At 35.4% G+C, this 17,052-nt stretch overlaps 1 protein-coding gene across 2 annotated transcripts in view; it reads left to right on the top strand.

Moving 5' to 3' along the window:
• Window positions 1-15,800, top strand: part of LOC150102022 (transmembrane protein 120 homolog) — a 208,996-nt gene extending 193,196 nt beyond the window's left edge. For both annotated transcript variants that reach the window (XM_090400395.1, XM_090400394.1), the window contains 2 exons: window positions 6,493-6,561; window positions 15,542-15,800. In XM_090400395.1, the coding sequence (XP_090256521.1) occupies window positions 6,493-6,561; window positions 15,542-15,667 (195 nt within the window). In that variant the 3' untranslated portion in view covers window positions 15,668-15,800. The remainder of the gene's footprint in view (window positions 1-6,492; window positions 6,562-15,541) is intronic.
• The last annotated feature ends 1,252 nt before the right edge of the window (window positions 15,801-17,052 follow it).

Below are 17,052 nucleotides of genomic sequence, written 5' to 3'. Positions count from 1 at the left end.
ACTTTTAATTCTTATTAGAGAAATTTCTCTGTTATTCTTATATTCAGGTTTATTTCCTTTGTTTATAGATCCAAACTATGAACTCTACTCTGATCTGGAATTCAACCTTCTGACTAGGCCTTCTGAATTATGCAGTGTAGTCACTGCAAAATTTTTATATCTATATGAGTATTTCTATTTAAATATCATCTACTCCAGCTGCTTTTCCATATTTCAAGTTTTTTGATGGTTTTTTCCTACCTAAAGTATTGATAAGTACTCCTGTTTGCATTCCTTTTGAAAATTTTCTACTACTGTTCAAGAAACATTATTCCTACTTTCTAGTGGTAAGGCTGTTTGATAACACAGCTCTTGCTGCAGAATTCAGTTAAGGTATTTAGCAACATAAAAAATAAAATAAATACACCCCCCCCTCAACATATAAGATCACAATGAAACTATTCCAATCTCTTGGTACTTGTAATCAAATATGCATAGATTCAGAGAGCTGCTGTTAGCAGTGACCTAAAACAAATTTTCCATCAGGCTAGCAGAATACTCACCATCCTCTGACCTCTTATTAGTCAATTCTTCTTCTTCTTCTGCATACACTATAGAGTTCTCTCTCAGACCATAATCTCATATACATTTCCTTCGTCGTGGAAATTTCTTTCCTCAGCTAGTCCAAATTTCTGTGTTTTTTTAGCATTATAGCAGTGTCACATGGGTCCCATGCTGCCAAATGCTTCCTCAGGTTGCAGATAGGGGAATGGCCTCTGGATTCAGAAGTTAGTGATGAATAAACAGGGAAATCTGTGAATAAGCAGTCGTGGACAGTGGGACGGCATCTACCAACAGGAAGTGGTGAGATAGTAGCATGGCTATTTCTTTAAAAAGCCACACATTTCCACTGACGGGGATGTGACATGGAGAGATGTAACCGCCATTCAATAAGTTACAGCCCGCTGGAAGTTGGGGCTGCAACAACTTTCATCCTGATTAGCAGAAGATCACCATAAGTGACAGTGGTAGGCAGATATTCATAAAGAATGAGAAATGGCTAGTATAGTGAGCCTCTTTAGAAGACTATTGCTGGATAAGGAAGGTAAGGGGATCTTGTTCTATTTTTCTCTAGTAAGCTAGCAGTAGGACATCTAAGAGATAGTAAAGCGCACAATGGATACTTGTGAAATACTTGTGCATGGCAGGGGAAGATGCAAGGCTTCCCAGGTCGTAAACTAGCAAAATCCTTGCACATTCATTAAGACGTGGAATGTGAGAACCCTCCTACAAATTGGAAAATTTGAAGAAAGAAATGGATAGATTAAAAATAGCCATATTGGGAATTAGTGAAATGAAATAGAATGGAACTGGAGACTTTTGGAGTGGTGATTACAGAATCATTTATTCAGGTGATGAGATGGCAAAAAATGGAATCACGGTGGTTCTCAATAAGGAATGGGGAAGAAGAGTAATGAACTCAGTAAAATGTAGTAGCAGATTGATAATGGTAAAACTAGAAACAAAACCAACAAATATTATAATGATACAAGCTTATATGCTTACTAGCGACCACAGTAATGATGAAGTTGAGAGAGTATATGTAGATATTGAGAATCTAATCAAACTCGCCAAAAAGGAAGATAATCTTATTGTCATGGGTGATTAGAATGCAATCATTGGCGAAGGCAAAGATTGTAAAGAGGTGAGAAAGTATGGAATTGGATGCTGAAATGAAAGAGGAGATAGACTTTTGGAGTTCTATCACAAATTTAATCTGATCATTACTAATACCTGGTATGAGGTACCAAAAAGAAGAAGATATACTTGGAAAATGCCAGGGGATATAGGAAGGTATCAAATAGATTATATTATGATAAGAAATAGATTTAAAAATCAAGTAAAACCATGCAAAAGTTACCCAGGAGCTGATGTCGACAGTGACCACAATTTGATTTTATTGAAATGCAATCTGAAATTTAAAAAGCTGTCATATCCAAGGAAAATGTCCAAATGGAACACAAATAACCTGAAAGCAGAGGAAAACCATAGAAACTATAAACAGCAAACTGATGAAAGCATTAAACCGGAGAGAGGAAAAAGAAAAACATAGAGAAAAAATGGACTCATTGAAGGATACAATCATCAAGGCTGCCAATGACTGCATAGGATTAAGGAAAAAGCAAATAAAAAAAGCCATGGATCACCCAGGACATTCTAGATCTAATGGATGAAAGAAGAAAATACAAAACCTCCCTAAATTAAGAAGCAAAGACAAATATAAACATATAAAAAATATGATAAATAGAAAGTATAAAGAAGCAAAAGAACAATGGTATACAGAGAAATGTAAAGAAATAGAAGATCTAACAAAGACTGGGAGAATCGATAAAGCTTATAACATTATAAAAGGAATAAGCCAGTAAAACAAGAAAAGAAATACAATTATCAAAAATAAACAGGGGGGGGAACATACTTATAGATAAGGAAGAAATTTTGGAAAGATGGGAGTACTTAGAAGATCTATATAGTGTAAAAGATCTAGATGCCAAGGCTATAAAAGATGAAACAAGACTTGATGTGGAAGAAATTTAACTATATTAAAAGATGAATTTGAATAGACACTAAATGAATTGTTGGCCAACAAGGCACCAGGCATTGATAACATCTCCTCAAAATTAATAAAATATTCAGGAAACATAACTAAGTTATACCTTTTCAAGATAACAAAGGATATATATGAAACAGGGATCATTCCCAAAGATTTTACATAATGCTCTGTCATACCCATTCTTAAAGTAAATAATGCAAACAAGTGTGAAAATCATTGAACAATAAGCTTAATATCACATGCATCAAAAATACTACTAAAAATTTTACAAAAAAGACTAACAAAGAGGGCTGAAGAGTTGAAAGTTTATTTATCATTTGGTTAGAATATAATAAATTTAGTTTAATCCTTTATCCAAGTGTGAGCAAACAAAGTTTGCGCCTGAAAGTATCTTCATGACTGGGGTAAGGTGGTGCAACACCAGGATGACTCCTTGCAAAGTTGGAGCAAGCTACTAACACTCCTATCTCAGTATCTCCCATAATGCAAAACATATCTCCTTGCGGATATGTCTAATGTTATGCATTAAGGGAAGGGCCACTACCCAGACTAGTGGCCCTTCCCTTCACCTTTATTGAGGTCTCTTCAGTGGGAGCCAGGCCCAAGTGGAGATACCAGCCAGAAGCATTAGCAAAGTCATCTCTACCTATAGGAGTTGCCAAATGGTGTGCCACCTTTTTAATAAATTACTCTGGATTTAGAGAAAGATGTTGAAAGTTTATTTTTCACTTGGTTAGAATATAATAAATTTAGTTTAATCCTTTATCCAAGTGTGAGCAACCCAAGTACCAAAACGAACTTCCCTACACAAAAAATTATCAAACTACCATACACCCAAAACACATACAAAGCCTATAAATACAAGTGGCCCTTCCCTTAATGCATAACATTAGACATATCTGCAAGGAGATGTGTTTTGCATTATGGGAGATACTGAGATAGGAGTGTTAGTAGCTTGCTCCACCTTTGCAAGGAGTCATCCTGGTGTTGCACCACCTTACCCCAGTCCTGAAGATACTTTCAGGTGCAAACTTTGTTTGCTCACACTTGGATAAAGGATTAAACTAAATTTATTATAAGGCTGAAGAGTATATTGGCAATGACCAGTTTGGATTCAGGAAACAGCAGGGGACAAGAGAAGCAATCCTAGCTCTAAGAACAGTTATTGAAAGAAGATTTGAGAAGAATCAAAATACTCTGATAGGCTTTCTTGACTTGGAGAAAGCCTTTGGTAGTATTGACTGGAACCAAATGTTTCACCTCCTAAAAATAATAAAGGTAGATTGGAGAGATAAGAAGGCTCATATTTAATCTTGACAAGCACCAAGAAGCCCTAAAATAAACAGCCAGCAATAAAACAAAAACCGCAATAGCAAGAATACGTACAGGTGTAAGACAGTGGGTGCTCTCTTTCACCCATACTGTTTAATCTCTACATTGAAGATGCAATAAATAAATTGAAAGAACTAATAAAAACTTAAGATAAATGGAATTGATATTAACTGGTTATGGTTTACAGTTGATATAGCAGTAATAGCTGATAATGAAGATAAACTGAAATCCACCCTGACAAAGATGGAAGAAATTGTCACACAGTACAGCCTAAAAATTAATTATAAGAAAATAAAACTATTAGTTACAAGTAAAGCAAGTCCAATGAAAATAAATCTGGAATTAAATAATAACCTAACACAATAGGTATCCTCTTTTAAATATCTTGGAAGTCTTATCACAGAAGATGGAATTAAAAAGCATTCTACAACAGAAGAAACATTTTATACCAGTAAAGGACTTTGCATCCAGCTCAAAAAAAAAAAAAAAAAAAAACTGGTGAAAACATACATATGGAACATTGTATTATATGGTTGTGAGGCCTTAATGCTAACAAAACAAGACATCAAAAAGTTGGAGGCATTTGAACTTTGGTGCTAGAGAAATATGATGAAAATTAGTTGGACAGAAAGAAAAAGTAATAAAGAAGTTCTAAATATAGTTCATGAAGAGCAGCCACTAATGAACCACATCAATGAGAGAAGAAAATGCCTAATTGGACACCATCTGAGGCATGGGGGACTGATTACAGAAATAATGGAGGGGACTGTAGAAGGAAAGAGGCTACAAGGCAGACCAAGAATTTCATATATAAATAACTTAATGATGTTAACTGGTGCTAAGAGTTATGAAGTGATAAAAAGGAGGTCACAAGACAGGATGTTATGTGCTGCTATAACTAGCCAATCTTCAGATTGATGCACCAAAGAAGTAGTAGTACCAATGGGTGGCCTCTGTAATGGTCTGATTACCATTTATATTCTCCTGGTCCAATCACTTACTCTGATATCAGTGCAATTAAGGCACTGAAATGGCCACATGTGATTTTCTATATACACAGATCTAGTCATCTGGGGGATAAGGAAACAGAAAATCTGGAGGTGAGTGACTAATACTTTGTGAAATATTCAGTACAAGAACAGATTGATGGAGTGTACTCTGCAGAGAGCCTGGTGGATAGGAGAAGGGATGATATGACTGAGATATATATGGGTAAGAAGGGCCTATTAGATATAGGTGAATTATCGCATAGCATAATCAACAGGAGAATAAAAGCTCATTCCTCATAGATGTACTGGGTTATGTGAGTACGGAAATGAAAAGTAGAATTTTTTGCTTGGTGAGTGGTGAATGAATGGAATGCACTGGAAGAATAGTGAATACACCAACACTAAATCTGCTCAAACATGTAACTAAAACACATCAAAGTTGTGGGCAGTTATCCTCCTTCAGTTTAGCATCTGCAAATAACTGAATATCTCCTGTCACACTGTTTATTGATATATAAATTAAGCACATTGGCCTAGAAAGAATCCTGTGGCACCTGCTTATTACTCTTCTCTTTCAAGACAGGTGGCAAGCAGTGCACTCTTTTCTACTAAATTCATAACTGGAATTCTTTACGATTTTGAGTTGGTACCTCAATCATTCTCCTTCCTCATGTATTCATCACATTGCTGGTCTTTATCTTGTACTCTTAATGCAACTGTTTGAATGTCTTTCCTCTTTATGCTGCCTCCATAACATCTTCCTCCACAGATTTTGTTTGATCTCATGATTCATCCAATTTGCCTCCATTTTATTTATCCTAACTCTTGAGACACAATCCGACATTGCCATCATTAACAAATTTTGAACCAAGTTCTAGATGATACTGATTTCCCTCCCTTGTGACTGATCATGTCAAAGAAAGTCAATAATCTATTTTCTAAGTTTATTATAGTTTACTCATTTCTTCTCCAGGTAGAATGCATTTACCTGGCAACCTTCACAAGATCACATGTCAAAACCATGTGATCACTCTCACTAACTGGTAACATATTATGGTGAGATTTTATTATGTGTGTTATTATTAAATCCATCACTCCCATCCATCGCGTTGCTTCCACCACATCTTGCAACTCAAAAATTCATTCTCCTATGCTGTTTCCAGATTCAAAAGTTAGTCATAAAGCATTGTCCCCTATCATTCACCAATCTCACCTGCCCAAACTTCTCAAAATCATCAATCCCTCTCTCTCACTAAGTATTTAAAATTCCTGCTTACCCCAATTTCGACACTGTCAGTCTTAAGCCACTACCACCACTGATGAAACTGTAATGCTGGTATTAAGTCACATACAATAACTTTGTAGTAAAAATGTTTAATCAGAAAATCGAAAAAATGAAGGTACTGTTAAATAGTGCTATACCAGAAGTCAGTTGAGGCACTAACTCATTAAAAGGGAGTTTCATTGATGGTTTGGATAATTGAGAGATTACTGTATTAGCAATTAGTTCATATAAGTTCTAAAACTTTTTTTTCTTCAAATGTATAATATTTCATTTATAGTCAGAATTCTCTTTTATAGGGCTTTCAACTATATAATGCCTACACACTTTATCATTTAAGTAAACACAAAGAATGCATTGAGTGGCAGGTAAGTATAAGAATTTCCATTTCAGTCGACCTTCAGTTTACATTGTACTTATTTTATGTGATTACACAGTTGAAAAATTGCAATATGTTTTGCATTGTAAAAGATTTCATTTTACACTAGTTATCTCACCACATACTTAAAAGAATCATAAAAAAAATTTATGATGCAATTTTAGCCTACAATTGAAAATATGTTTTCTTGATATTCCACCCTATCCTCATATAATAAACCTTCATAGTATCTTAAAATCTTGAAGGGAGATGATATTAAGTCCTACTCAAGATGTGTAAGGAGCTCATACCCGTTGCATGCTGATAATAAAGCTTCATAGTATCTTAAAATCTTGAAGGGAGATGATATTAAGTCCTGTTCAAGATGTGTAAGGAGCTCATACCTGTTGCACAAATCGCTAGACCTCAGAAAAGCAGTTATATCTGACCAGGTGTTCAGTTTCACCACACTTTCTATCTTACACTTCTTCTTTAGCCTTAATTACCATTCTAATAACACCACTGTCCTTGAAAGGTGTTACCACTTAACCATCTCTTGTATGCTCTCTTCTTTTCTTCTATCTTCTGCTTCACTTGTTGACTCATCTATTCTATATTTCCTTACATCTTACCTTTCCTTCCAAGGGCCTCTTTAGCAACCTCATGTATACAATTCTTTAAATCATCATACAACTCAGATGCAGATTCATCTCTGGTGATGATTATATAAATCCTATATACTGTCATCTTGTTAATAGTCCTATTTTGTATCGGAGGGAGTCTCAATAGCTCTACTGTCATCATCATGCATTTGGCCTCTTAGATGTAACAAGATACACAGTCTTACTTGTAACCATATAAGAATCTATTCCACTTTCAGCTCTACAGAATATTTTCAGATTTTTCACTACTACTATTTGCTCCTGTCTAGCTATCACTAGATCAGTTATTGACTTCAAACCTCTAATTGGTTGGGTCCATGTAATGTATATTTGTGTATATCTTTATGCTGATAATATCCATTTAGCACCTGACACCTCTCATTTTAACACGCTTAAATCAACCTACACCCGTTGTCATATTGTCATTAACATGATCTTCTTCATAACATTGCACCGCACAGTGATTATCACTCTGCTCAACTTGACTATTAAAGTCTCCTAACACGAATAATTATTTGCATCAGCTTGCTGATTTGTTTACTTCTTTCCAATATTTTTATTGGTTCTTCCATCTTCTTTTTATGAAGATAGACACACCAGCTGTAGCTCTTCTGCTTTTATCCATTCCATTCCACACACACACACACACACACACACACACATATATATATATGGAACTTATTTCATGATATTTATTGTTTAAACTTCATGCATTCCATGAAGTTTAAAAATCATTGTCTGTTTTTTACAAAGTCATCCAAAAAGATAAGGTAAGGAGTTGTGATAAAAAGATAAGGGCATATGGCCCTATTGGTAGTTTGAATATAACGAAGTCCTTATTCATTATATTCAAACTACCCTACCATAACTTGTAGGATCTTCTAGCTGGGAGATGCCCCTCTTCGAGAATAGCTGTTACTTAACACTAGAACAAATTATATGAAATAGTTTTCAACACCTGTATTCTGGAGGCTTCTTCAGGGCTATAATAGGAGAAATGAAGAAAACAGCTGATAGTAGAACAATAAATGTTTAGAACAAAAATAGTCAAAACAGACTACTGTAATGTGTGCCTCATGTTCAACTGTTTCTTTGGAGTTTGTAGGAGTTTGGAATTAATAGTTTGTTGAACTATTAAACCCGTGTTTAGTGATTTCTTTGTAATGTTTTCATTCCATTAAACTTATGAATAAAAATATATTTTTTTCTTGCTTGTACAACTTCCACAGAAATAGTCCTTCTCCCACACTCCTTTTCTTTGAAAAATCTTCATAGTGTCTATTTAGCGAAGTATTTGGTAAATAAACTCCCTTCCTAACAACTTTAATGTCTCTCAACAGAAACTGAAACTGACAGAACTATTATCAGTAGGGATAATAGTTATTCTAGTTTTCCTGACATCCAAATCCGTACATGGAATGTACGGATTTGGATGTCAGGAAAACTAGAATTACTTTGCGAGGAAATGAAGAGATATCAATTTGATATACTAGGACTGGCGGAGATGCAATGGACATCATCAAAAGAGATAAATGGATGTGAAGTCATATGGTCAGGACATGACACCAAGCACGAAGCAGGAGTTGGTTTCCTTCTTAACAAAAGAGCTAGAAAGAGACACTGTTAAGCTACAAACCAGTCAATGAACAAATCATGATAGCAAGATTTCAAGCAAAACCATTTAACATATCAATAGTCCAGATATATGCACGTACATCTGACAGCACAGATGAGGATATTGATTTATTTTACAAAGATCTGACAGAGACAATAGAAAGAATACCAAAAAAAAGATATACTAATTATTGAAGGAAACTGGAATGCCAAAATTGGAATAGAAAATGATGGTTGGGAAAGCGTCATGGGAAAATATGGTTTTGGAGAAAGAAAGGAACGAGGTGAAAAAATGTTAGAATTTGCTGTGGACCACAAGATGAAAACTAGAAATACTTTGCGAGGAAATGAAGAGATATCGATGTGATATACTAGGACTTGTGGAGATGCGATGGACATCATCAGAAGAGATAAATGGATGCGAAGTCATATGGTCAGGGCATGACACCAAGCACGAAGCAGGAGTTGGCTTCCTTCTTAACAAAAGAGCTAGAGAGACACTGTTAGGCTACAAACCAGTCAATGAACAAATCATGATAGCAAGTAGAAAATGGACATGGCGATCGAATGATGAGAAAACCAAGAACATGAATAATATGATTACGACAGTGTCGAACTGTTCAAGGAGCAGATATAGATTTTCGATCGCATCTTAGTGATTGCAAATATCAAGTCAGAATTAAAAAGAAAGTATAAATCCTGTCATCAAACACGAAGAGATACAGCAAGAATAAGTGAAGTAGAAATAGGAAGAAGATACAGAACAGTGTTAGAGGAGTAACTAAAAAAGTGTGGAAAAAGAAAAAAAAATTGAATCTAAGAATGAAAGGAATAATGAAGGCGATAAAAGACACAGTTGAAGAAACCACACCAGAAGAAGAGAAGATCAAGAAGTGGATTAGACAGTAAACACTAAAGTTAGTACAACAGAAGAGAAAGTTGAGAATAAGAAGGGATACATCAGAACAAATAGAGGAGCAATATAGAAGAAAGTGTAATGAGGTGTAAAAAGCAGTCAGAATGGATAAGATGAAATGGTTAGAAGCTCAATGCAGTAATATAGAACAGCACTAGGGAGATGTACAAAATGATTAGAACTATTAATAGAAGGTGGCAACCAAAACAGATCACAATTAAAGATGAAAAAGGCAATGTATTGATGAATAAAGATAAAATTGTACAGCAATGGACAAGATACTGTAGTGAGCTGTATGAAGAAAAACTAAAACTAGATGAAGTTGGGAAACTGATTCAAGAATTAAAGCAGATATCACCACCAGGTAATGAATATGACATAGACATTTTAAGAGGAGAGGTAAAAAAGCAATAGGATGGCTAAAACACAACAAGAGTCCTGGTAATGATAACATCACTGGAGAAATTATTAACTATGTTGGCGAAAGTATGGTTGCAGAAATGCACTAACTATATAACATGGTATGGAAGGAAGGGAGAATGCCAGAAGAGTGGGTGAAATTGATATTAGTGACATTATACAAGAAAGGAAATAAGCTAGAATGTAAAAATTATAGAACAATTGCTTTTGACAAGTCACCTAGGTCAGGTGATGAATATATTGACAGAAAGATTGAGAATACAATTGGAAGTATATCTTGCAATGAGCAAGCAGGATTTAAGAACGATAGAAGTACAATTCAACAGTTTTGACAATGCAGTTAATAGCAGAGAAAAAGCTAGGAGAAAAAGCAATAACATATATATTTGCTTTGTTGATTTTCAGAAGGCATTTGACAACATTGACCAGAAAGTGACATTAGCAGTGTTAGAATCCTATGGAATTGACAGAAAACTAATAGCCATATTAAAAGATGTTTATAAGAATGCAATGGCAACAGTTAGGTGAGGATTTGGGAAAATGGTTTAGAACAAGCAGAGGTACTAGACAGGACGACACAATATCACCAAGCATTTTCTCGCACATTTAGAAAGAGCAATGGACAAAATGAAGGAAGATGCAAACAGAATATCAGTACATGGGATGAGAATTAACAATCTAAGATTTGCGGATGATATTTTATTATTGAAGACGAAAGAGAACTACAAAAATCACTGAAACTGTTAAATGAGGAAGGGAAGAGATTTGGACTTGTTGTGAACTCGGAAAAAACAAACACAATGGTATTTGGTGAGAAGAACATGAAACAAAAGATACAAGTGGATGGAACTGATATAGAAAATGTAGAACAAGTCAAATATTTATTATTATTATTATGGGCAACTCCAGAGAGTCGACAGACTCATCGAAGGAGGCCCTAACATTCATGTCAAGAACAACTATTCAACATTCACACTGTATTTATCATACCTCGCCTTGAACTCATTCACAGTCATGGCACCCACAACAGACTGGCAGCTTATTCAACTCATTCACCACTCGCCAAGTAAAAAACCTAGCTCTAACACCCTTGCTAACCACATTCTTGCCCAGCTTCCATGTATAGCCTCTAGTCCTCCCACCACCAGTCCTATTCTCAAAAATATCTTCTGAATTAATCTTATAGAAACTCTTCAGTAATTTGAATGTCTCAATCATATCACCCCTTTTCTGCCTATCAACCAATTTCTGCAACCCACAAATCTTCAACCTGTTCTCATAAGGTTCATTCCACAGACCTGCTATCATCTTGGTCACTCGTCTCTGGATCCTCCCCATCAAGAAGAAACCCTGGCACCCATATCTGGGCACAGTAGTCTAGATGGGGTCTTATCAAGGCTCAATACAGAGGAACAATAACTTGTTTGTCTCTGCTTTAAGTATTTTTAAGCAACCAAGTGATTTGATGAGCTGATTTAGCCACTTTTGCAATGTGCCCCCTAAACTTCAACTCCCTATCCACCAACACTCCCAAATCCCTGACCTCATCAATCTCCCGGAGCACGGTTCCACCAATGTGATATATACTGCTGCTAATCTTTTCACCCCAAAATGCATAATCTTACACTTTGACACATTAAATTGACATCAATTTTCCTTAGCCCAGTCCTCCAAAGTATCCAAATCATCTTGCAAAATTTTGACATCCTGTGCACTCACTATTGCTCTACCCAACTTTGCATCATCAGCAAACAAGTTAACACTTCCTCTCAGATCCTTTCCTATATCGTTAATGAACAAACTGAAAAGTAGTGGTCCAAGAACAGAACCCTGTGGCACACCGTCGTCTTTTAGACTATACTCCTGAATAAACCACTCTTTCCATCAACCACCCTCCTATCCATCTCACCAACCCAGTATCCATCCCCATATTCTGCAGTTTACTGATTAGAATTCCATGTGGTATCCTGTCAAAGGCCTTAGCAAGGTCCAGTAGAATCACTGTAAACCCATTACCCTTATCTAGTTCAGCCGTCACTGTGTTATAAAACGTGAGCAAGTTACTGAGGCATGATCTACCCTTCACAAAACCATGTTGTCCCCAATACAGTATCCCATATTAATTTATCCACTCTTGTATTTTTCTCTTGACTAATTTCTCCAAGACCTTGACAATGATTCCTGATATGCTAATCGGTCGGTAATTTACAACAGCAGTCTTGGAACCTCCTTTATGCAGTGGAACTATTTTCCCCTCTTTCCACCTTCTCTGGACTAACCCATACCCGAGACTCAAATTAAACAAAATGGTCACGGGCACTGACAGTTCTTTAACCGCTTCACGTATACCAGCTCGTGTCATACGTGAAGCGGCTAAAGAACTGTCAGTGCCCTTGACCATTTTGTTTAATTTGAGTCTCGGGTATGGGTTAGTCCCGAGGAGGTGGAAAGAGGAGAAAATAGTTCCACTGCATAAAGGAGGTTCCAAGACTGCTGTTGTAAATTACCGACCGATTAGCATATCAGGAATCATTGTCAAGGTCTTGGAGAAATTAGTCAAGAGAAAAATACAAGATTGGATAGATGAAATTTTGTAATAGACTATTCACCTCCACTTCATTCTCCACAATTCCCATATAATGTATTGGTTCATTCATTCCTGCAATGTCACCACCTGGTTGATATACTCTTGCAAAGTGCTTGCTCAGTAATTCAACTATATCAACTGATTCGGTTACCTCCCTACCATCGGCATTCTTTAAAATCATTCTGCCATATACATTTTTTCTTTTACTTGCAACATCTTGAAAAAACTGTTTGGGATTCTCTTTAGCCTGCATGGCTAATGTTCTTTCATAATCTGTTTTTGCTTTTCTTACCACACTCGTTACCCTTCTGGCCTGCGCTTTATACCGTTCATGTGCCTGCTGGTCACCTTTCTCCTTAAATTCCCTCCAAAGTTGTTGCTTTTTTTGCACCTCAAGCTTAATGGTGTTATTCATCCATTTAACCCCAACTTAATTTATTATTCGGACTCTAGGTATACAGTCAGCCATTGCCTCATGCAAACACTTCTTAACTGCTATCAACAGCTAGCCTTTGCAGTTTTACATGCCATGGCACCGAACCAATCAAATTCCTAAGCTTGTCATACTTACCAACCCAATAATTCTGCATGTACCATGTCTTAATTGTAAATTCCACACTTTTAGCCACCTCCCAAGTCAAGACCTATGATCACTCACCAATTGGTGGCAACGTGGATATATTCGTTACATCCAAATCAACTATCTCCCTAAAGTCTGCATATCTACGACCCCCCCCCCCCTTAATAACTCTAGTTTCCCTGATTTTGCACATCCACTTCCACTACATTCAACACCTTTTCAAATCTCCATACACCAAATCCATTCAAATGTAAACCATTCATCTTATATAAATCCTTTCGCCTATCGAACTCACTCCACAAATTCCACACCACTCCTCCTGCATAATTCACTCATAATGTCATTAGCGATTATGACCCTCCTTCTATACTCTTCACTGTCATACCGTGGAAACAGACTCACCATCCTAACTCTGTCACTCTTCTCTTTTGCTATCTACAGGAATTCCTTCAAATCCTCTCTCATAGCCATTTTGTCTCCTTTCAAATCATTTGTACCTGCTACTACTATGAATTCTTTCACCTGCTGCTTTTGCATTCTAATTGATTCGCTTACATCCTTAATGTTTGCACCAGGTTGGTATACGATTTTGTTAAACTCTCAACTATCACACCTCTTACTAAGGAATCTCCGTACATATTTGGGAAGTAAACATGACATACAACTTGGATTGGAAAAAAGAAATAAAGATCAAGATTGTAAAGGAGAGAACAAATCTGAAGGCCATGGATAACATCTGGAAAAGTAAAGCGATCAGCCTGCAAACAAAATAAAGAGTACTAGAAACATTTATCTTTAGTGTGTACTGTATGGATCTAACACATGGGTAATAAATAAGGAATTAAGAAAAAGAATTTTGACATTTGAAAGAACTTGTTACAGTAAGATTCTAAGAATAGAAAGGGTACAAAAAATCACAAATGAAGAGCTCTTTCAAAAGATACAACAAAAGGAGAATTTAATGCAGAAAATTATACAACGGAAGCTGCAATTATTTGGGCATATCTGCAGAATGAGGGCGTATCAAAAGATAAAGGCATTCATGTTTGGTATTATGGATGGTGTAAACCGAAGAGGTAGGCCATACAGAGAATAGATAGATGTTGAATGGGGTTACAGAAACTGCAACAATTTGCATTGGACAAAGAAAGGTGATAGAAGATAGTGAAGGAGGCATTGGACACCAAAGGACAGTGTGCCCATGGTTCGTGATGATGATGATGATATCTCTTCTCCTCTCTTCCTGTCTACTAATTTCTGTAGATTGTATTTCCTCATTCTGTATTTCCACTCTAATATTCCAAAGTCTTGATGTTAGACATAGACTAGAAGCGTTTTCCTTTGTGATTGGTCTGACATTCTTGTTATCTATCTTTTTCAGTTTCTTCATCAGCTCAAAATCCAGGTGACAAGATCTGGGGCACAATAACCCAATGTGCAATGGAACCATCACATCCTTATCTCTTGCTGGTCAGTGCTCTTCTCACCATCATAGTGTTCCTCTGTATAGTCTTCACCAGTGTACCTCTCCTGAATTTCGATTCCCTTATTAACCATCACCTAAGATCCCTTTCTCTACTTTTTTTTCAGGATATTACCAACAGAATGTACTGCTTTCCTTCTCTGAATCCCATAGTTTAAAATTTTATACATGGTCACATTTAACTGGTATCTTCCTTAACTTGTTGACTTTTGCATGTCCCCATTAATCCCTTATCTTCTTGGATCTTTATTTGCCTACACACATCACAACTCAAGACCACATTATTGATACTTTCAGCTGGAAGTAGAGGTGGCATTTAATTTACAATAACATCCTTTGATGTTCTGACTAAATCCAAAATATTTTCATCATTGCACTCCCTCTGTCATGCTGCTTGAAGAATTTCAGAAAGGCATTTATTCCCTGGTATACAGCTACACCTCCAGTACGTATTGAGCGTTGTCCACCTTCACTTTACTTTTTTACACTATATATTTCACAGTGTATATAATATTAGGATCTGTCTTAGATATGAGATAAGCCCAGTGCACAACTTTGGTGAAAATTAGAAGACTAATATCAAGGCCTTTTTGAATAACCCATCCTTGCACAAAGTGTAAATATAATATTAGATATTGTTCAGCATTTATTCTTTTTATGAAAGTAACAGTTAATGTCAAAATGTTTTTTTGCTAATGAATCAGTTCTACTTATTTCTTCCATTCTAGGTCTTCTGCTCAGCTGTGATATTTTTTATTTTGTTTCTTGGGAATACAATAACTACATCGCTAGTCATCCACCAGAAACTGAGAGAAAAATTTTGTCCTAGAGAACTTCCCATCAAAACAGAATGACTTCTAATTGATGTATTAATTTATTTTGAGCTTCTGATTATTTTGTAGAATTTTGTTAAGGTATGAATGATGCACACCTAACTGGTTCACATGAAATCTTGATGATTCAGTAAATTTTGGTTGGCTTAATACAGTGAAATGTATACAGCTAAAATTAGTGAGTCAGTCCTATCTCAATTTAATGCATTTATATATGACTTGTGATAATACCTGATAACATACCATGATAAAATACATGTTTATAGTGATTATACTAATATATAAGTGAAATGCATCAGGTGACCACATTTTACTTAATACCAGTTCTCTAAAATTGTTATAATGTTACTTTAAAAAAAAAAAGGCAAAAGAGACTGTACTTTTTAAAATTTTTATGTCAAAAAATATCTGATGGGTAAATTGTATAGAATGATAACTATAAAGAATATAATTTGTTACATTTGTCTTATTCAAAAAATTTGAGAGTTGTTTTATTACATACAACGTACATACAGTAGACCTCTGTGGCACTGAAGCATCTAAAATGTTGATATTTGATATTTGTGATATTTGTGACCATGTAATACATATATTTAAAGCATTTTTATATTTGAATGATGTGAAATGGAAGATACAATAATTGTATTTTGGTCCTGAATGGAGCATATTCCAACTGCATTATATATATATATATATATATATATATATATATATATAAAAGTAAATAAAAGAAATGGAACTAACAGTATATTTTGTTTGTTTGTATTATTATAGCAGATGGCTAGTTTAGGTAATAATTTGGTATATACACTATGATGTTGAAAGCAAAACTAATGAAAAGATAGATTATCTTTCATTAATCATGAGATTATTTCATTTAGACAAATGCATTTCTGAATTGGTTTAGAGAATCAACATGAAAGCAAATTTGACTGTTAAAGCTGCCTTTCCAGAAAGTTATTCTGCTCCTGGTCTTGATTGTTTTACTGCCATTCATTGAATGAAGAATATTCCTCTCAAGATCCTACAGGACATTTAGCATCTTCTCTTCTATATTAATCATATTCCTCCATTGCTTAAAAAAGCCAAGGACCATTTTTATCCCTAAAAATTCAACTGCTACTCATTCGCCCCAATACAGACCTATTACTATAGCTCCTATATTTCTTAGACTATTCCACAAAATATTGGTAAAGATATTTATAAATGATATTTACTTTATGATGTCAAGCAGAAAGCCTTATTCCTGCTGGTGAATATACTGAAAATATCATCATAATAGCTGCCTTAATTAAATCATAAGTGAAATTTGTCAATTGTGAATTCCATTTATGATTGCCTCGCTGGATTTACAGAGATATTTTGATAATGTTTCCCATACTGCTATTCTTGAAGCACTTTCAAGG

Source organism: Typopeltis vanoorti, chromosome 11 (assembly GCF_054136105.1).
Source record: "Typopeltis vanoorti isolate ZY-2024b chromosome 11, IOZ_Tvanoo_1.0, whole genome shotgun sequence".
Taxonomy (NCBI): Eukaryota; Metazoa; Arthropoda; class Arachnida; order Uropygi; family Thelyphonidae; genus Typopeltis; species Typopeltis vanoorti.
This window is presented reverse-complemented; position numbering and strand designations above follow the sequence as displayed.